The sequence below is a fragment of the Acanthisitta chloris genome, unplaced genomic scaffold (assembly GCF_000695815.1).
Source record: "Acanthisitta chloris isolate BGI_N310 unplaced genomic scaffold, ASM69581v1 scaffold696, whole genome shotgun sequence".
Classification (NCBI taxonomy): Eukaryota; Metazoa; Chordata; class Aves; order Passeriformes; family Acanthisittidae; genus Acanthisitta; species Acanthisitta chloris.
Window position 1 is genome coordinate 8,952 of NW_008679491.1, and position 14,641 is coordinate 23,592.

A 14,641-nucleotide genomic window follows, 5' to 3' on the forward strand; every position below is an offset into this window, starting at 1 on the left:
TGCAGGTACTGCTCTGCAACACCTGAACTGACTCCTGCAGTGTGGCCATGCATTCCAGGGCTCACTGCTAACTGCTTCACAAGTACTTCATTTGCTGTGCATGTCCTGGGAGCAATCTGCAATAACCCCAGATTTCTGCAGGTGCACAGCCTTCAGGGCTTTACTTACTATTTTGATTTAACATATTTTTATGCATTTTTCCATTTCAACCTTTTCCCAAGCCCAGGGCAGCACTGGCTCTGTGCAGCCACCTGCCACAGGGGTGATGCCACCCGTGCAGTCCCCACTCACCACCACAGTCACTCCCTCGTGCACCATGGACGGCGACGCGTACAGACTCGTGGAGTATTTCCCCACGTACAGGGTTGGCCTGGAGGAAAACACTCAGTGTTAGCAGTAGGCACATGGATGCTTGACCACCTTAGCTAAACCTGGGTGGCACAATGCTGCAGAACAAGGGCACAGGTTTCCCCAGTCACCAGCACTTCTCTCGTGAGAAGCCTGGAGCAGTAAACTGCAGCAGTGCTGTCCTCTGAAACTGTTCTTCACTGTGGAAGCACTGTTAGCTCATTATTCACAGCACAGTTATTCACTTGACATAATTCATGTCCTGTTTCTGTGTTTTTCTATACTGGGTGGCACAATGCTGCAGAACAAGGGCACAGGTTTCCCCAGTCACCAGCACTTCTCTCGTGAGAAGCCTGGAGCAGTAAACTGCAGCAGTGCTGTCCTCTGAAACTGTTCTTCACTGTGGAAGCACTGTTAGCTCATTATTCACAGCACAGTTATTCACTTGACATAATTCATGTCCTGTTTCTGTGTTTTTCTATATATTTGCCATAAAGCACTGTTAGCTCATTATTCATAGCACAGTTATTCACATGTCCTGTTTCTGTGTTTTTCTATAACTGCTATTTGCCAAAATGCTCTGCACCATCTTTATAATGTGAAAAGCTTCACATTAGGAACAACAAATTAATTCCACATTGTAAGAAACTATTCCACACAGAACATCTGAGAGAATTACAAACAAACACTTGCTAAGGTTGTGATAAGTTGGGGGTTTTTGTCTCTGACTTTAGACATTAAAAGATCAAATGTTCTATAACAGCTGGAGAACTAGAGCTGCTTCTCTGTATTCTTTTCCCCATCTTGCAACCCGAGAGCAGCTGAGTGTGCACAGATAAGGTTCTAATGCCAAGCTCTGTCGGATGGAGGACGAGGGGAGTACGATGCTCACGTCAGTTTGCTCTTGGTCTCCGTTTCCTTGGGGAAGGGATATTTCCACTTGGTGATGTGTCCAACCTCCCCAGACATGAAGGTCAGGTACCGCAGGGTCTCGATGCCCACGTTGGTGTGCAGGACCTTGCGCAGCCCCTCGCGCTGCCAGATGTAAAACGCCACCACGGGCGACGCGTAGTTCTGGATCCACAGCACGTCCCCAGAGTCGCTGTCCACCGTCACCACCAGCCCGTCCCCGTTGGACACGAAGTGGGACATCTCTGCAACACACCTGCAGTTACCTGCACTGCTGCAGACACAGCCTGAGCAACACCCTGACACTGGCACCTGCAGAGCTGGCACAGTCAGGCACTGGGGTTTGCCCAGTGGGCACCACAGCTCAGGTTTGCTGCCTCTCCTGCCCTTTCTCACCTGCACCTTCTGAGACTCAATTTACCCAAAGTTACCTAACAGATAGCTACTTATAATGATGGAATTCTAATATTCAGATATAATACAATATAACAATAAATATATTATTGTGCGATTATAACATTTACATACTGCAGCGTGTGAAGGATAAGAACTGGCAAAAGCAGATCAGCTGCACAGGAACCAGACAGACAGTCCGAGCTGCTTATGACAGAAAGGATCAGAATATTTTTGCCTGCATGCCAAGCCCCAGTGCAGCTCAGTGCTCACTGTATTTGATGTCCTCATCAGGCAGAGTGGCTGCGTAGTCGAAGTAGGTGGCATTCCATCGCAGCTCCTTCTTCTTGGTGTCATACATTGTGATCGTGTACTCTGTGAAAAGATACAGAGTCTGTGAAACAAAAAAACCTGTGAGAGAGCAGAACCCATCACCTCACAGCTGAGACACTCCCCAAAGCACCACACACACCACTGGCTGCTCTGGGAGTCCCATTTCCCCAGCACCTACAGAACCATTAACAAAGGGGATACAGAACCAGTCTGCAACACTCAGTCCTTTTTGCTGCTGGTCTCACTCTACCAGCTGTTCAGCACACTGCACTGCTAATGTCACTGGATATGCTCTGGCTCCATTTTCTCTAGGCAGTTTTTATTCAAGCTGTGTGTTACAAACGTTCACAGCTGCTGCTGGAACACATGGGTAATTAGAATGCAAATGCCACTTAGCCAGTGAGAGGAATAATGAACTGTGCCTGCTGCTCAAGTTTAAAAACCAGTGTCTGTGTGCTGCTAAAGAGTTAATGATGCTTCTGTGCACAGTCTAAAATCTTAATTGACACAAGTTTTTTTAAAAAATAAGCTGGAACACCTGAACTGCTCACAGGATCATTTGTTATGAGCCTAAACTTTAACACCCCCATTGAGCTACAGACAAAAAAGCCTATGACCTGTTCTCCCAAGATACAGGAGAGATGTCGACGGGCAAAGACTTTCTGCAAACGAGGAGGTCAAGGTTTGCTGCTTCTCCCCAGTCAGGAGGTCGACCACGTACCAAATGTCCTGCTTCTTACCTGAAAGCAGAAATTAAGCCACATCACCATTCAGCTGGAACAGCTGCACTCCCACCCAGTGCTTCAGGCTCCTTTTTCCTTAGGCTCATGCACTGGGCACAAATCAAGCATCTCACAGTCTCAGGGGGAGGAGGTTGTGCTCACCCATGTACAGGATCCCGTCTGAGCTGCGGCACGGAGACGCCTGCACCAGCTCGGGGATGGTAAATGGAAGTTTCTAGGGGCAAAGCAAACAAACAGTCAATAAAAGGTTCTTCACATTGATGTGATGGTCTCCACATTTGCTCACACAACAGGCCGAGATGTTTTTGGTTGGTTGGTTGTGTTATTTCAGTACCTGAGGACTCAAAATGTCAGGTCAAACCCAGAGCAGAGGGAGAAATGCAGGTGGAGTTGAGGAACTGCCACAGCCAAGACTCTGTGGGTTTGAGGTCTGTCTACCTACAAATGGTCTGGTTGGACACTGTGGTGTAAGTGCCTCACCAAAGATGAGCATAAAATGGTTCTCCCCAGGACTGAGCAGTAACTGCAGATGGAACCGCTGAGCAATTTCCAACTATTTTATAACAGTGATTCTTAACAGAAGTTAAATTACATTAATTTGAAAAGAGAGGAGATTACCAGAATGAAGGGAAGAAAACAGAAGTTAAATTACTTTAATTTGAAAACAGAGGAGATTACCAGAATGAAGGGAAGATCCAAAGAAATTGCTGCTTCCTGGATCCACCCAGGGATCATTCTGCAGGTTATGGTCTGGCTGTACTGGGGGGTAAGGGGAGTGGTGAGTAAATACTACAGTATTTAACTATACTTAAGCACTTAGGGGAAATCATAGCAGCTGCCAGAGGAAAAAACAACTTGTGGGAAGCCAAACAGTTCAGCTGAGTATCACCACAAAGTCTAAACATGAAAGTCCAGTGTTAGCTGTGTCTGTGGCTGCAGGGACTGTTTGAGGATCCTGCTTTGAGCAGGAGGGTTTGGAAAGTGAAGTGTTTGGGTGAGAGAGACATATCTGATTGGGATCTGATTGGGTACACCTTTCCCATCAAATCACACAGAGATTATTCAGTGTTTGGACATACCACACCCATTTTATTTGTCAGACTGGGCACTTTGTAGGGGAGAACTGAAACAAAATACTTACAGTTAAGCCTTCACTGTTCTTGCCACCAAGTGTATACAAGCTGCCATCGTTTGGGTCTGGAAGAAACGCTGGCCTAGGATTTAAGCAGCAGTTAGAAATAATTAGAAGCAAACTGTGCTTCTCTGAGAACAGGAGAGAACTATGGTCAGCACTGGCTTTACAAAGGAGTTCATCTGACATTACAGTTTTTACTTTGTATCATCATTTCATTTATTAAGTTTAATTTATTAACTGAAAGTTTTAAAATAGGAAGAAGTTTCAGGGATGATATCAGATTGCTAATGCATTTGAAAATTCAGAGGTCCAAATGTGGCAGGGAATGGCTTGGGTGAGAGCTCTTAAACAAGATCCATATACCCTTAAATGCCACAGGATTAAACTCAAACCAAACAAATAAACCCAGAGAGCACAGGGAAGGCAAGAAATAATAACAGAGGTGCCAGAACTACGTAAATTTGAGAGGTAAAGTAAACCCCCACCCAAACTACAAAAAAACCCAACCAAACCCAATCACTAATGTCTATGATTCTAAGATCAAAACCAAACCACAAAAAAGAAAGGATGTCACCACTGACTTCAGAGATATGAAGCTACAGCTCCAAATTTTCTAGCTAAATGTGAGATTTCTGCTGGATGAATCACTTTGAAATTACAACTTCAGGGTGTCACTTGAAGGTTCTGGTAGTGGTGGTGGTTGGAGCTTCTTGTGCTTCACTATTTTTAGCCTTTATCTGAGGTAAGTACAGAACCCAGAGATCACTCCTGAGCTCTGTCACTTCACAGCTGCTCAGTTGTGGCACAATTAGCACCTTTGATCTCCAAACCTGAGCGAGGGCTCCAGAGAACAAGCTGCAGACAGGATGTGTCTTCTTAGCTATTACATGCAGCTAATTATACCCTCCCTGTATCTTTGACTCCTGCAAGGTGTGGAACTTCTCTGGAACACAAACTGCTTTGGTTCAAATTAAACCAGATTTCAAGAGGTCAGTGAGCATGGAACAAGCAGCAAATGAGATAAAGGAAACAGACTTACTCTTCCACATGTATTGGCACCTGGAGCACAGGATCTGCACATAGAGAAAGAGAAGCAGTCACAACACTGCAGAGCAACTCCTCGAGCTCAGCAGACACAGGACTGAGTCAGGTCTGCAACCTGAGGGGCACAGAGTTTGGCAGTGCCACCCTCAGCAGCCTCCAGTCTGCTCCTGGGACTGGGGATGTGACATGGGAAAGCACAAAGCACCTGGAAACTTTAAACCTGGAGTTCTTTGCTCAGTTTTACCCACACCACACACCTCAAAATTACTATGAGACCTTAAAAGACCCTGAATCGTGGGATTTTCAATCCTGAGGCCAAAACTGCACAAGTTCCCTGATTTCTAAGACCCACTCTACAACTTCCAAGACAAATGTGTGAGCTTATTTAGGAGTATATTGCAAACACACCAAGTTCCCACTCAGTGTAACTTAGTCCAGGTGAAATGAGCTAAAAGAAGAAAGAGACATTAGACTCCAGGCTAAAGTTTCTGTAATCACCAACGCTTGGTGGGAAGGGAACACTCACAGTTTTGTGAAAGAAACAGCATCACAAAGCAGCAGTAAATGGCACCTGCCCCAGCTGAGGCAAGATTTAATGCCAGTCCCACAAGTGCTGCTCAAGGTAAATAAACTTTGCAAGTCTCCTGATGAACTGATTAGAGAGTGTCTCACCCGGTAAGAAAATAAACTGTCACCCATGGAGACAATGAACTGCTGCTAGACAAGAGCAGCTTTCACCAAGGGCACTTGGGCAACTCTGTCCTATCTCCAAACATCTCCTCAAAGGCTCCTGAGCAGTGACCAAGCTGCACAACATGTTTCTGAGGTGATTACTGACTGCACAGACACTGTCAGAGTACAGCACTGCAGATTTGCTTTACAATCCTTTCTAGCCAGCCGAGGCAAAGCACAAGAATATGTTTCCTGTTGGGATTATCTTTAGAAACTTTGACATTTCATTTAACACAAGGACTGTCTATTCTCTGAACTAAATGGTGCTGTGAAGTTGTCATATGAAATCACAGTATAAAACTGCCACAATCTGAATCAAGCTCCAAAGTTCCTGACCATACAACACACACACTGGAGCAGAAAAAGACAGAATGGGATTTCCCCAAACATGTCAGTATTCCAGGGTTTTTTCAAGGAATGCTCAGGAAAACCTGAACAATTGCAGGAAATTACAGAAGGCAGATTATGTTTTCTAGCAACTGACCCTGGTTTGTCCGTGACATTTGCAGCAGAGTCTGGTTAGCAATGCTTTCCTATATCTCCCTCCCTGCTCTGAAAACACAAGGAGGAATAATAATAGAGCACAGCATTTTTGGGCTTGTTTTCAGCTTATTTTCCAAGACTGGGCCACCTATTTTTATCAACAAAAAAAAGTGCTCCACTCTGCTCCAACCATCTCAGAGATTGCTGACCACACAGTGCCCCAGCAGTGACAGAACACACCCACAGAAATCTGTGTGCAATGTTTCCTTGCACTCAGCTTTCACCCCAACTTACAGTTCTGAAAGCTGTTGGGAAAATGTCACTCATAACAATTCCCAATTTCATCAACAAATGTCCCCTACACTTTGACAGATGATGCCAGAACCCCCAGGAATGTCTCTCTGCCTTGTGCTCTGTTTCTGAAGTGTTTTGTGGATCAGGTGATGTGCACAACTTATGGCAAGCCCCAACTGCTCAGGGAGTGCTGCACACAAACCTCAGCCTCACGAGAAATCCTTGAGCTTCTTTTCAGTGCCATGTCTTCAATACCTTGTGCTTCATCAGAAGGGAAAAAAATCTGCTTTTACTTGTTTCTTTAGCAAATGGAATCTGATTTACATCCAGCGATAAAAATGAGGTGGATGGAACAGATTAAGGAGTTATCACAAAGCAGTAGGAATCTTTTAATGAACAAAACCACTGATTATTCTGATGCTTCCTGCAACCTTTGAGTGCAGTGTATGAACTGCTGGAAAGCATTTAGTGTTGATTTCTGATTCTGATTAATCTCCACACATGAGGCTGTTCACAAGGAGTGAACACAAACTGATGGAGGAGTTAATTTTCTGAAGGAGCACCATCCAGCTGGACAGACAGGCTGTGGAGAGCCATTTCTCCACATTTGGAGCTACTGAGGTGATGTAAATATTCTCATTTTATTAACACTTTCATGACCCTGAAACTCAGGCTGTAGCTCTGCAAAGATCCTTTGAAGACAGACAATGAACTCTTCACACTCTCTTTCATGTGGTTTGGAACATATTCCACCTCTATTTCAAAGTTTGTTTTGATATGAGAGTTCACTCTGAGATAAAGAGAATCTTGAGTTTAATTCATTGTTGCCAGGACGTACAATGGTTCTCATATGCTTAAATACAGACTAGTAAAGAAGGAGTTGTCTTGTACCTGAAGTCACCTTTTGCTCCACAGTGGGTCAAGCAGAAAAAGTTCTTGCAAAAGTCAGAGAACTGAGGCCTTATCTCCTCCCCAGCCACTCACCTTCAAGTGCTAACATGCTGGGCTGTCCCACGTCATGCTGCTTTCAAAATTTCCCTGAACTGCAGTTCCCTGTAATTAGGTAAGTAATTCTATCAGGCCTGGTCTGTTCCAATACCAACACCAGTGGTGATAACCACTGAACAAAGCAGTAAGTATTCTGCACTGGAACAAATGCTCTGCAGAGAAAACATGACAAAACTGTGATAAAACAGCTGTGTCTGCCTTCAGCTTCCATTCCCTGCAGTGTCCTGCAGAAAGGTTTTGGTATGATATCCTGTCCTAAAGCTTTGAGTGAGGAAACAAAGCTGTGAGAACACCTCTGGAGCCTGGTGGGAGGTGAGTCAGGAGGGACATGAGCCTGTAAATATCTCCAGTGCTGGAGGGAAGGGCTGAGTTTTCTGTAGATATTTCCAACCTGTTTCCTGCAGCCTCCACTAGGGCAGTGTGTTCCTGACCCCAACACTAAAATCCTACAACTCAGCACACACCAGCTGCAGATTCTGAACTGGCAACACACACCTGTGTTAATAAAAGGACTAGTAAAATAACTGTGCTAAGAAAACAAATTAAAAGGATATTGATCCTAGACTATAAAGATTTGTTCTAGAACTCAAGAGTTTATTCACAAGTGCAGCAGTTACTGGAAACCTGTTAAGATAATGACCCCAGAGATTTAGTGAATTCTTTGGCTCTGTGACACCTCCCAGAATAACCACCCTGACCTGGCAGCAGGCAGATGTCCCAGGCCAGCTCTGCTGCACCATGGCCAGAAAACACTTGGGAGTGGGCAGAAGTACAAAACACATTCCAGACAATGGTAACCCATGTTTTGCATACATACATGGAAAAAAGCCACATACACAACTTCTGAAACTATAACCATATTGCTAAACATAATGAATTTGACTGTTCTGCATATTTCACATGCCAAGATAAAATTTGCCCCTTGACCAAAACCTGAGGCTTTTTAATGTACAAGACAAAGCTGTTTTCATCACTGCAATGTGCCTTTGGGTGGGATCAAGGACTGAAAAGGAGAAGTGGGAGATTCTGAAACACAAGTAAGTCACTGCCCTGCTGGAATGAGCTGGAAAAAACGGTTTCCTGAGCTGAGGCCCTGCCAGGAGATTTGGGCTAACGAGCCAACAAAGCCATGTCATCCTTGCCTGCTGGTGCAATTGCAGTGAGTGAGGTTGGAGATACCAACTGTGCTCTGGAATTTGCTGAGAGCAGTACTGATCTGCCACAGTTTTGTTCTGACCATCCTTACTAGCTTACAGCTATGCACAAAGACATTCCTTCTTGCCTGGGAAGACTCACTGTCATTAAAGCAGGACCTACAGACCTCAGATTTGCCCCTCCAAATCTATATATTGTACCCCATCAAGAGACACAGTCTTTATTTCTTTGCTTTATCAGGACTAGCCCACTGAAGTCCCTAGGTTATGAGTAATAAGAAATGAAAACCTTTCACCTGATTTTGGGCCATCAGGTTTTTGATTGCTACAGAGAACTGAAGATCATAAATTTCTACTGTCCCACGGTCTCTCAGGACTCTCAGCTCCTTGTACTGGTCAGAGGTGGCACCAAGAGCCTTGCCCAGCCTCAGGCCTGAGCTGTGCCATACCTTTCACTGCCCTTTCCAATGTGACTTCTGCACAAGGTGTCCCAGTGGGGCCACAGCACATGCAAAGGTGACTCTGAGAAATCAGGGGGAGGAGTGTGTGCTCTTTCTGTAAACTTTCCAATCACATCCCAGCTTTCCAAGGCCCAGGGCAGGAGCAGCATCAATCAGACCTCCTGAGAGCTGTCAGAGCAGGACCCATGGAAGCCAAGAGGAAATGCAGGCACTGACACCCTCCATGACTAAGTCCAGAGGGACAGAGCTCATTCCTAGCTGACCCATTTCTGGGCTGCTTTCTGGGGAGCACAAGTACTCAGACTGCCTTTCTTGCCAGCACCACATGAAGGCAGGAAACCCAAACATGTTATTGTGGTGATAACCACTGGCTCATTTTACTCTGGGTACGTAAGATAAGCTTCAGTGCTAAATTAAAACAAGCCACACATGGCAAGATTTTCATGTTTGTTTAAGCACTGCCTGATAATGAACACTGCCTTGGTTTTTTGGCCCAAATGAACATATAATGTATCTGAATTGCCCTTTGTTAACTACCTGCAGCTTAAGTGCAGTCATAAAAGGCTCCCTTCCTGGTGAATGCCACTGCAGCACTTCAGGTCACCTCCCCAGCTTCTCAAAGCACAGGAGCTACCACCCATGGATCATTATCTGGCAATCAGGGTGAAATGGCACCTGAAGAGCATTGCTTGCAATGCAGGCAACCTCCTACCAGGTAATCCTCTGTACCAATAGAGAGTGTTGCTGACAGTACCCAACACCTGAACTCTGCACACCTACAGCTCCCCAGGGATTAGCACAGCAGGATGCTGAGGACTCTCCTGTTTCCAACACTGTTCTATCTTTGCTGGTGACCACCAACGAACACAGTTTTGCAAAGCCAAATGAAACCCATTCCGTGACAAAGTAATTCACCAATTTCCATGCACAGGCTCTTGTGCCTGTACACTTCACTAACTCATCTTGTAGCAATGACACCTACCACCAACTTTGCTTTCACTGACCCCTGTGTGCTGCTCCATGGCACAGAAACAAACTTACAGGCAACAAGTGCTTTGCAAAACTCAAGTGAGCATACCTCCTGTACGTAAGAGGCAGAATAACACATAGTTAGCAACAGAGAGAAAACAAGAAGCTCTATAAAACTAGCTAATCCAGTCTGGCAGTTCTACTGTACCAACAAGAGTTTTGCAATAATTTCTCTTAAACAAGGGAAGTTCCTTGAGCAACACACTTTGACCAAGACACTTGTCGTTACCAAAGTGTGTTCGTTTCTTCCTCAGAAAACTTCTGGACACTTCCTAAATCTGGCTCCAAAGTTATGAAATCCTTCTAGGCCAGGACTATGCAGTGTGTGTTGGTGTCAGTGGAAAGACAACTGCAGTATGCTGCTCTCAGGACTGCAATGCCCTACAGCAACGACACAGGGGGGGCTGAGGAACTGCTTTTAGGCAAGGCAGTGCAGGGAAAGGAGGGGAGAAAACCAAGATCCTTCAAGAAAACACTTGGCTCCCATAAATCCCCTCCTTTTCACTCTTAAGAGGAGCTACAAAAGCCTTCTTTGCTCACTGAAGAAGTGAAGTTTCTGTCTGGTAGATTTGCTTTCAAATATGAATGGCCTCACAAAGAACAACGGGTTTGTTCTGCAGACATCAGATATGCATAATCCATTTTCCACCATTTCACCTACTAAACTGACATCAGGTTTAAAAATAGAGGACAGAATGATGCAATCACTGACTCCTTTCATCTGACCTTCTGTTTTATTTCCAGAACTGAAGAGAAAGTGCCATATGTAATGAGTCTCACTAAACCAAATCTGTATTAAACACCAAATTTTCCATGAAGACAGAAAGACCTATCTCTGCTCAGTAGTTAAAATCACAAAATTACTTCCAGTCACTAAGCAATGTTAAATATCTTTACAAAGTGCAGCTCTATCATTTAAAAATCTGTGTTGTTCCTAATCATCTAACATAGAAAACACACCCTGAGGACTGCAAGATATGCACTGCACCAGTGAATGTAGGATATTCCAGAGACAGAATCATGCACCCCCTTTGCCCTCAGCTCCACAGGCTGACACATCTCTTTTGTGCTCTGCTTGCTTCTGCTGCACTCATTCCCACCAAACATGACACCTACCAATTATACCACTGCAGCTTAAACATTCTGAGGGGAAAACACAAACAAACAAAATAACCCATAACCTAAAAAAACCTCACAGAAACCTGGGAAAAATCTGCAAATGAAAATATGAACATGACTCCAGAAACACTGTAGCTTAACACTGGAGCAAGAGCAAAATTAAGAAAGAAAAGAAAGTATTTACCAGGTCTTACAATGGTTGGAATGACAAATAAATTTGAGTGTTATTGCTGCTGTTGAGTAGAGGCATCAGGACACCTCCTGCTCACCTTCTTTTAAAGTCCACTTGATTGCTCCTGTCCTCTTGCTGACAGCATGCAAACTCCCATCGAGGGTTGAAACAAACAGCAGCGTTTCTGGCACAGTTACTGAGCTGGTGCTCTGCAAAAGAAAAACCATATGCTCAATATCATTATTTACTACAGAGTTTACTCATAACTGACACACAGTACATGGGCTAGGACGTCCCTTCCTTTGAGTGTACACACCAAACAACCTTCTTGACTTTTTGAATCAGTGATTACTTTTCGTTTGCCGTTGCCACGATCAAACTTACTGCGCTAGGTTCCCCTAGAAACAAACTGGGATTTGCTTTAATTCAGCCTCCACTTCCAATTTTATATCAAAGTCTTCTTGCTCTAGAGCTGGAGGAGATCCACACTGTTAAGCCTCTTCATTGTGTTTTTATGCCTTGTGTCTCCCCACACTGTATTCCTTTAGTAGGGAAATAACACTGTGTAAGGAGGTCTCTGTGTATGAACACACCACAGACATTTCTGGGAAAGCTGTAGGGTTCAAACCTCAACTTCACATCCTAATCACTCAGCCCTGGGACATGTCACTCTTTACACACAGGGTACAGAGCTGTTTGTGCCAGCTCTGCCCTCCAGCCCAGGCAGCTCATGAGCACTGCAGAGCCTGGAGCTGTATCAAAGGGAACACAGACAGAGGACTCAGAGCTATGCAGTCACTGTGGGAACACTGAGGCTAAGTCCAAGGGGTTTCAGCACACAGAGCAGGACAAAGTTGTTAATTTAATGTCTATTCTTTCCATCTAAAGATGATCCCATGCACACTAAGACTTATTTCCATTTTGGTCTCAAGTTTTGGTTCAAGTAACTTGTCATTTGTAGACTGTATCAGCACTGCTCATCTGTGTGCCACCTGCCACATGTGAGAAGTTTCACAGTTAAATATAATCCTTAACCTACCACACGGAATGAGAGTGTATGTATTTTACATAATTAATCATGTCCTTGATGACTCAAATGGCAAAAACTAATTATCAGTCAGGTTAGAATTACTGCAAAGCAAAATACATAATTGCCAAATTAAAAGGAATCATTTTCTTCAAAAAATTATACAATATAGTGCAATTCAGCTAGAGCATTAGACTTTCAGGTAAAGCTAAAAGGAAAATACAATACAACAATAACTTGCCAACATTCAGGTTGCAACTGTAAATATTGTACATGCTTCTGTCATAATCAGCTGGAGCAGACAAGTGTAAAATACACAGTGCAGAAAAAATGGAAGTACAAATCAGCAACACAAACCATAGACTGGCAGGAACTGATGAAGTCCCGAAAAAAAAGGAGATGTACCTTAACACATAAATATAACTTTCATTACCTGATGTAATTAGATTATGCAGCTTGCACAGATATCTGCACTTCAATGAAATATTTACAGCTGCATCTGGGACCAAACTTTGCCATGTCTGTTCAGACAGGGACAGTGAGTAACAGTTTCTCCCATGCTGCCCTATAAAATATGCAGCTCAAGACATTACTAGTCAGAACTGAAGAGTAGCTTTCTAACCTCATGAGCTGATTGCTATGTAAGGGCAAAGAGGAGCTCTATTGTAAAGCTATGAGTTCTCCTTTAATTAAAGCAAACTATTGTAGCCACTTCATCAAAGAAATTCATGAAAAATTTGTCCTTTAGATCTTTTTGTACACAAACTCCCAAAGCAACTCAGAATGGTGTAGTTGATTTATTATCTAGTCCAGTTCCCATTTCCTTAGGCACTGGACAAGTCAGAGCCACTGACTGCAGCCAGAGGGGGAAGACACAGCCACCACCACCAATCTGCTCGTGGGCTCAGTGACCAGTGAGACTGCACCTAGAGGGACACAAGGCTGAGCAGGAACACTCAGCTGCTAAAGACAGGAAATCAACTTATTGACGTTCCTTTAAGCTGCAGGTGGGAATCTGACACCCAGGATGGAATGACTAGTGCTGGAGTTTAGCTGCAAATGAAATACAACAGAGAGCAAATCCACCACATCTGCTGTGTGGTGGATTTCTAGGCTTTTCTAGGCTACTTCTTATTCTCTGCACAAGTTTTATCTTTCATCTTCTTATCATACAGAATCTGCATATTCTTCACAAAGCACCTTCCTGTCTTCTGACTGAGAAACAAACAAACCTGTGTCATCCTCACCACCAATGTGCCTGTGAAACAGCCACCATGAGTGTGGTTGGGTATCACCTATCAGGAATAGAGAGCACATGGAACAGCACCTAGAGATCCCTAAATTTGACACTTTCCTATTTAACACTTGAGGATCTATTTGTTGTGGCATCAGGGCTACAGCAATTATGGAAAGAAATGTGACCTCTGAAACGCTTATCAAAACATCACTGACCAGTTTTGCCTTTAGATTACCAACATTTCAGAAGGTTGATAGGGTTAGGGACCAAAGTATGAACCTGCAAAGGGTTTCTCTGCACATTCTGCATTCTGAGTATGAAAACGTTTCCATACACTTACCCTCCAGTCACTTACAAGCTGAACAGCAAGGAAAGAAAAGTACAGCTGCAGAAGTCACTCATGGAAACTCTCCTGAAAACCAGATGAACACTTGAGAGTTGCCCACAGGCAGAACGACCCAGAAAGCTCTCAGATATGACTAAAATCATGAAATCACAACAGCTTTTTTTAAGCTTTTCAGGGAAGGATCCTTGATGTGGTCACTGCAACCTTGTGTGCCAACGATCCCATCATCCTCTGGGTGAGACTCAGCACAGGGCTCATTTGTTAGCTTTTCTTTACTTCTAACTTTGTACTTGCACACAGATGAAATACATACACTACCACACTGAAAATCTTCCCCTCATCCTTCTCAAAGCAGATGACATCATGCAGTTGAGATTCCCTAGCTGAGCAATACACTGACACTGCTGAAGCTTATGACCTAAACCTAAAAACCCCCAATGATTCCACAGCCTTTGCAATGCAATATTAACATTGCTCATTTATTTTGAGCAGCATCTCAGCAGCCACTTGGGGAAGGCTGGGGAGTTAGTGTAACAGCATGGAAACAAGGTCTCATTCCTTCCAACTGTATCAAATAATAGACATAAAAACAAACAGGCAATTTTATTTCTAAGATACAACAATATAAGAAAAATATCTCAGGACATGAAAGAGCTAAGCAAAAAGAACTTAAT

The 14,641-nt window shown here is 43.9% G+C and overlaps 1 protein-coding gene across 1 annotated transcript in view; it reads right to left on the bottom strand.

The window, feature by feature from the left end:
• Positions 1 to 11,569, bottom strand: part of ERN1 (endoplasmic reticulum to nucleus signaling 1) — an 18,708-nt gene extending 7,139 nt beyond the window's left edge. Inside the window, exons 1-8 of the mRNA XM_009077291.1 lie at positions 11,455 to 11,569; positions 4,901 to 4,934; positions 3,868 to 3,940; positions 2,868 to 2,940; positions 2,601 to 2,723; positions 1,924 to 2,025; positions 1,241 to 1,502; positions 292 to 370 (exon numbers count right to left, since the gene is read on the bottom strand). Coding sequence (XP_009075539.1) covers positions 292 to 370; positions 1,241 to 1,502; positions 1,924 to 2,025; positions 2,601 to 2,723; positions 2,868 to 2,871 — 570 coding nt within the window. The 5' untranslated portion in view covers positions 2,872 to 2,940; positions 3,868 to 3,940; positions 4,901 to 4,934; positions 11,455 to 11,569. The remainder of the gene's footprint in view (positions 1 to 291; positions 371 to 1,240; positions 1,503 to 1,923; positions 2,026 to 2,600; positions 2,724 to 2,867; positions 2,941 to 3,867; positions 3,941 to 4,900; positions 4,935 to 11,454) is intronic.
• Positions 11,570 to 14,641: the final 3,072 nt, after the last annotated feature.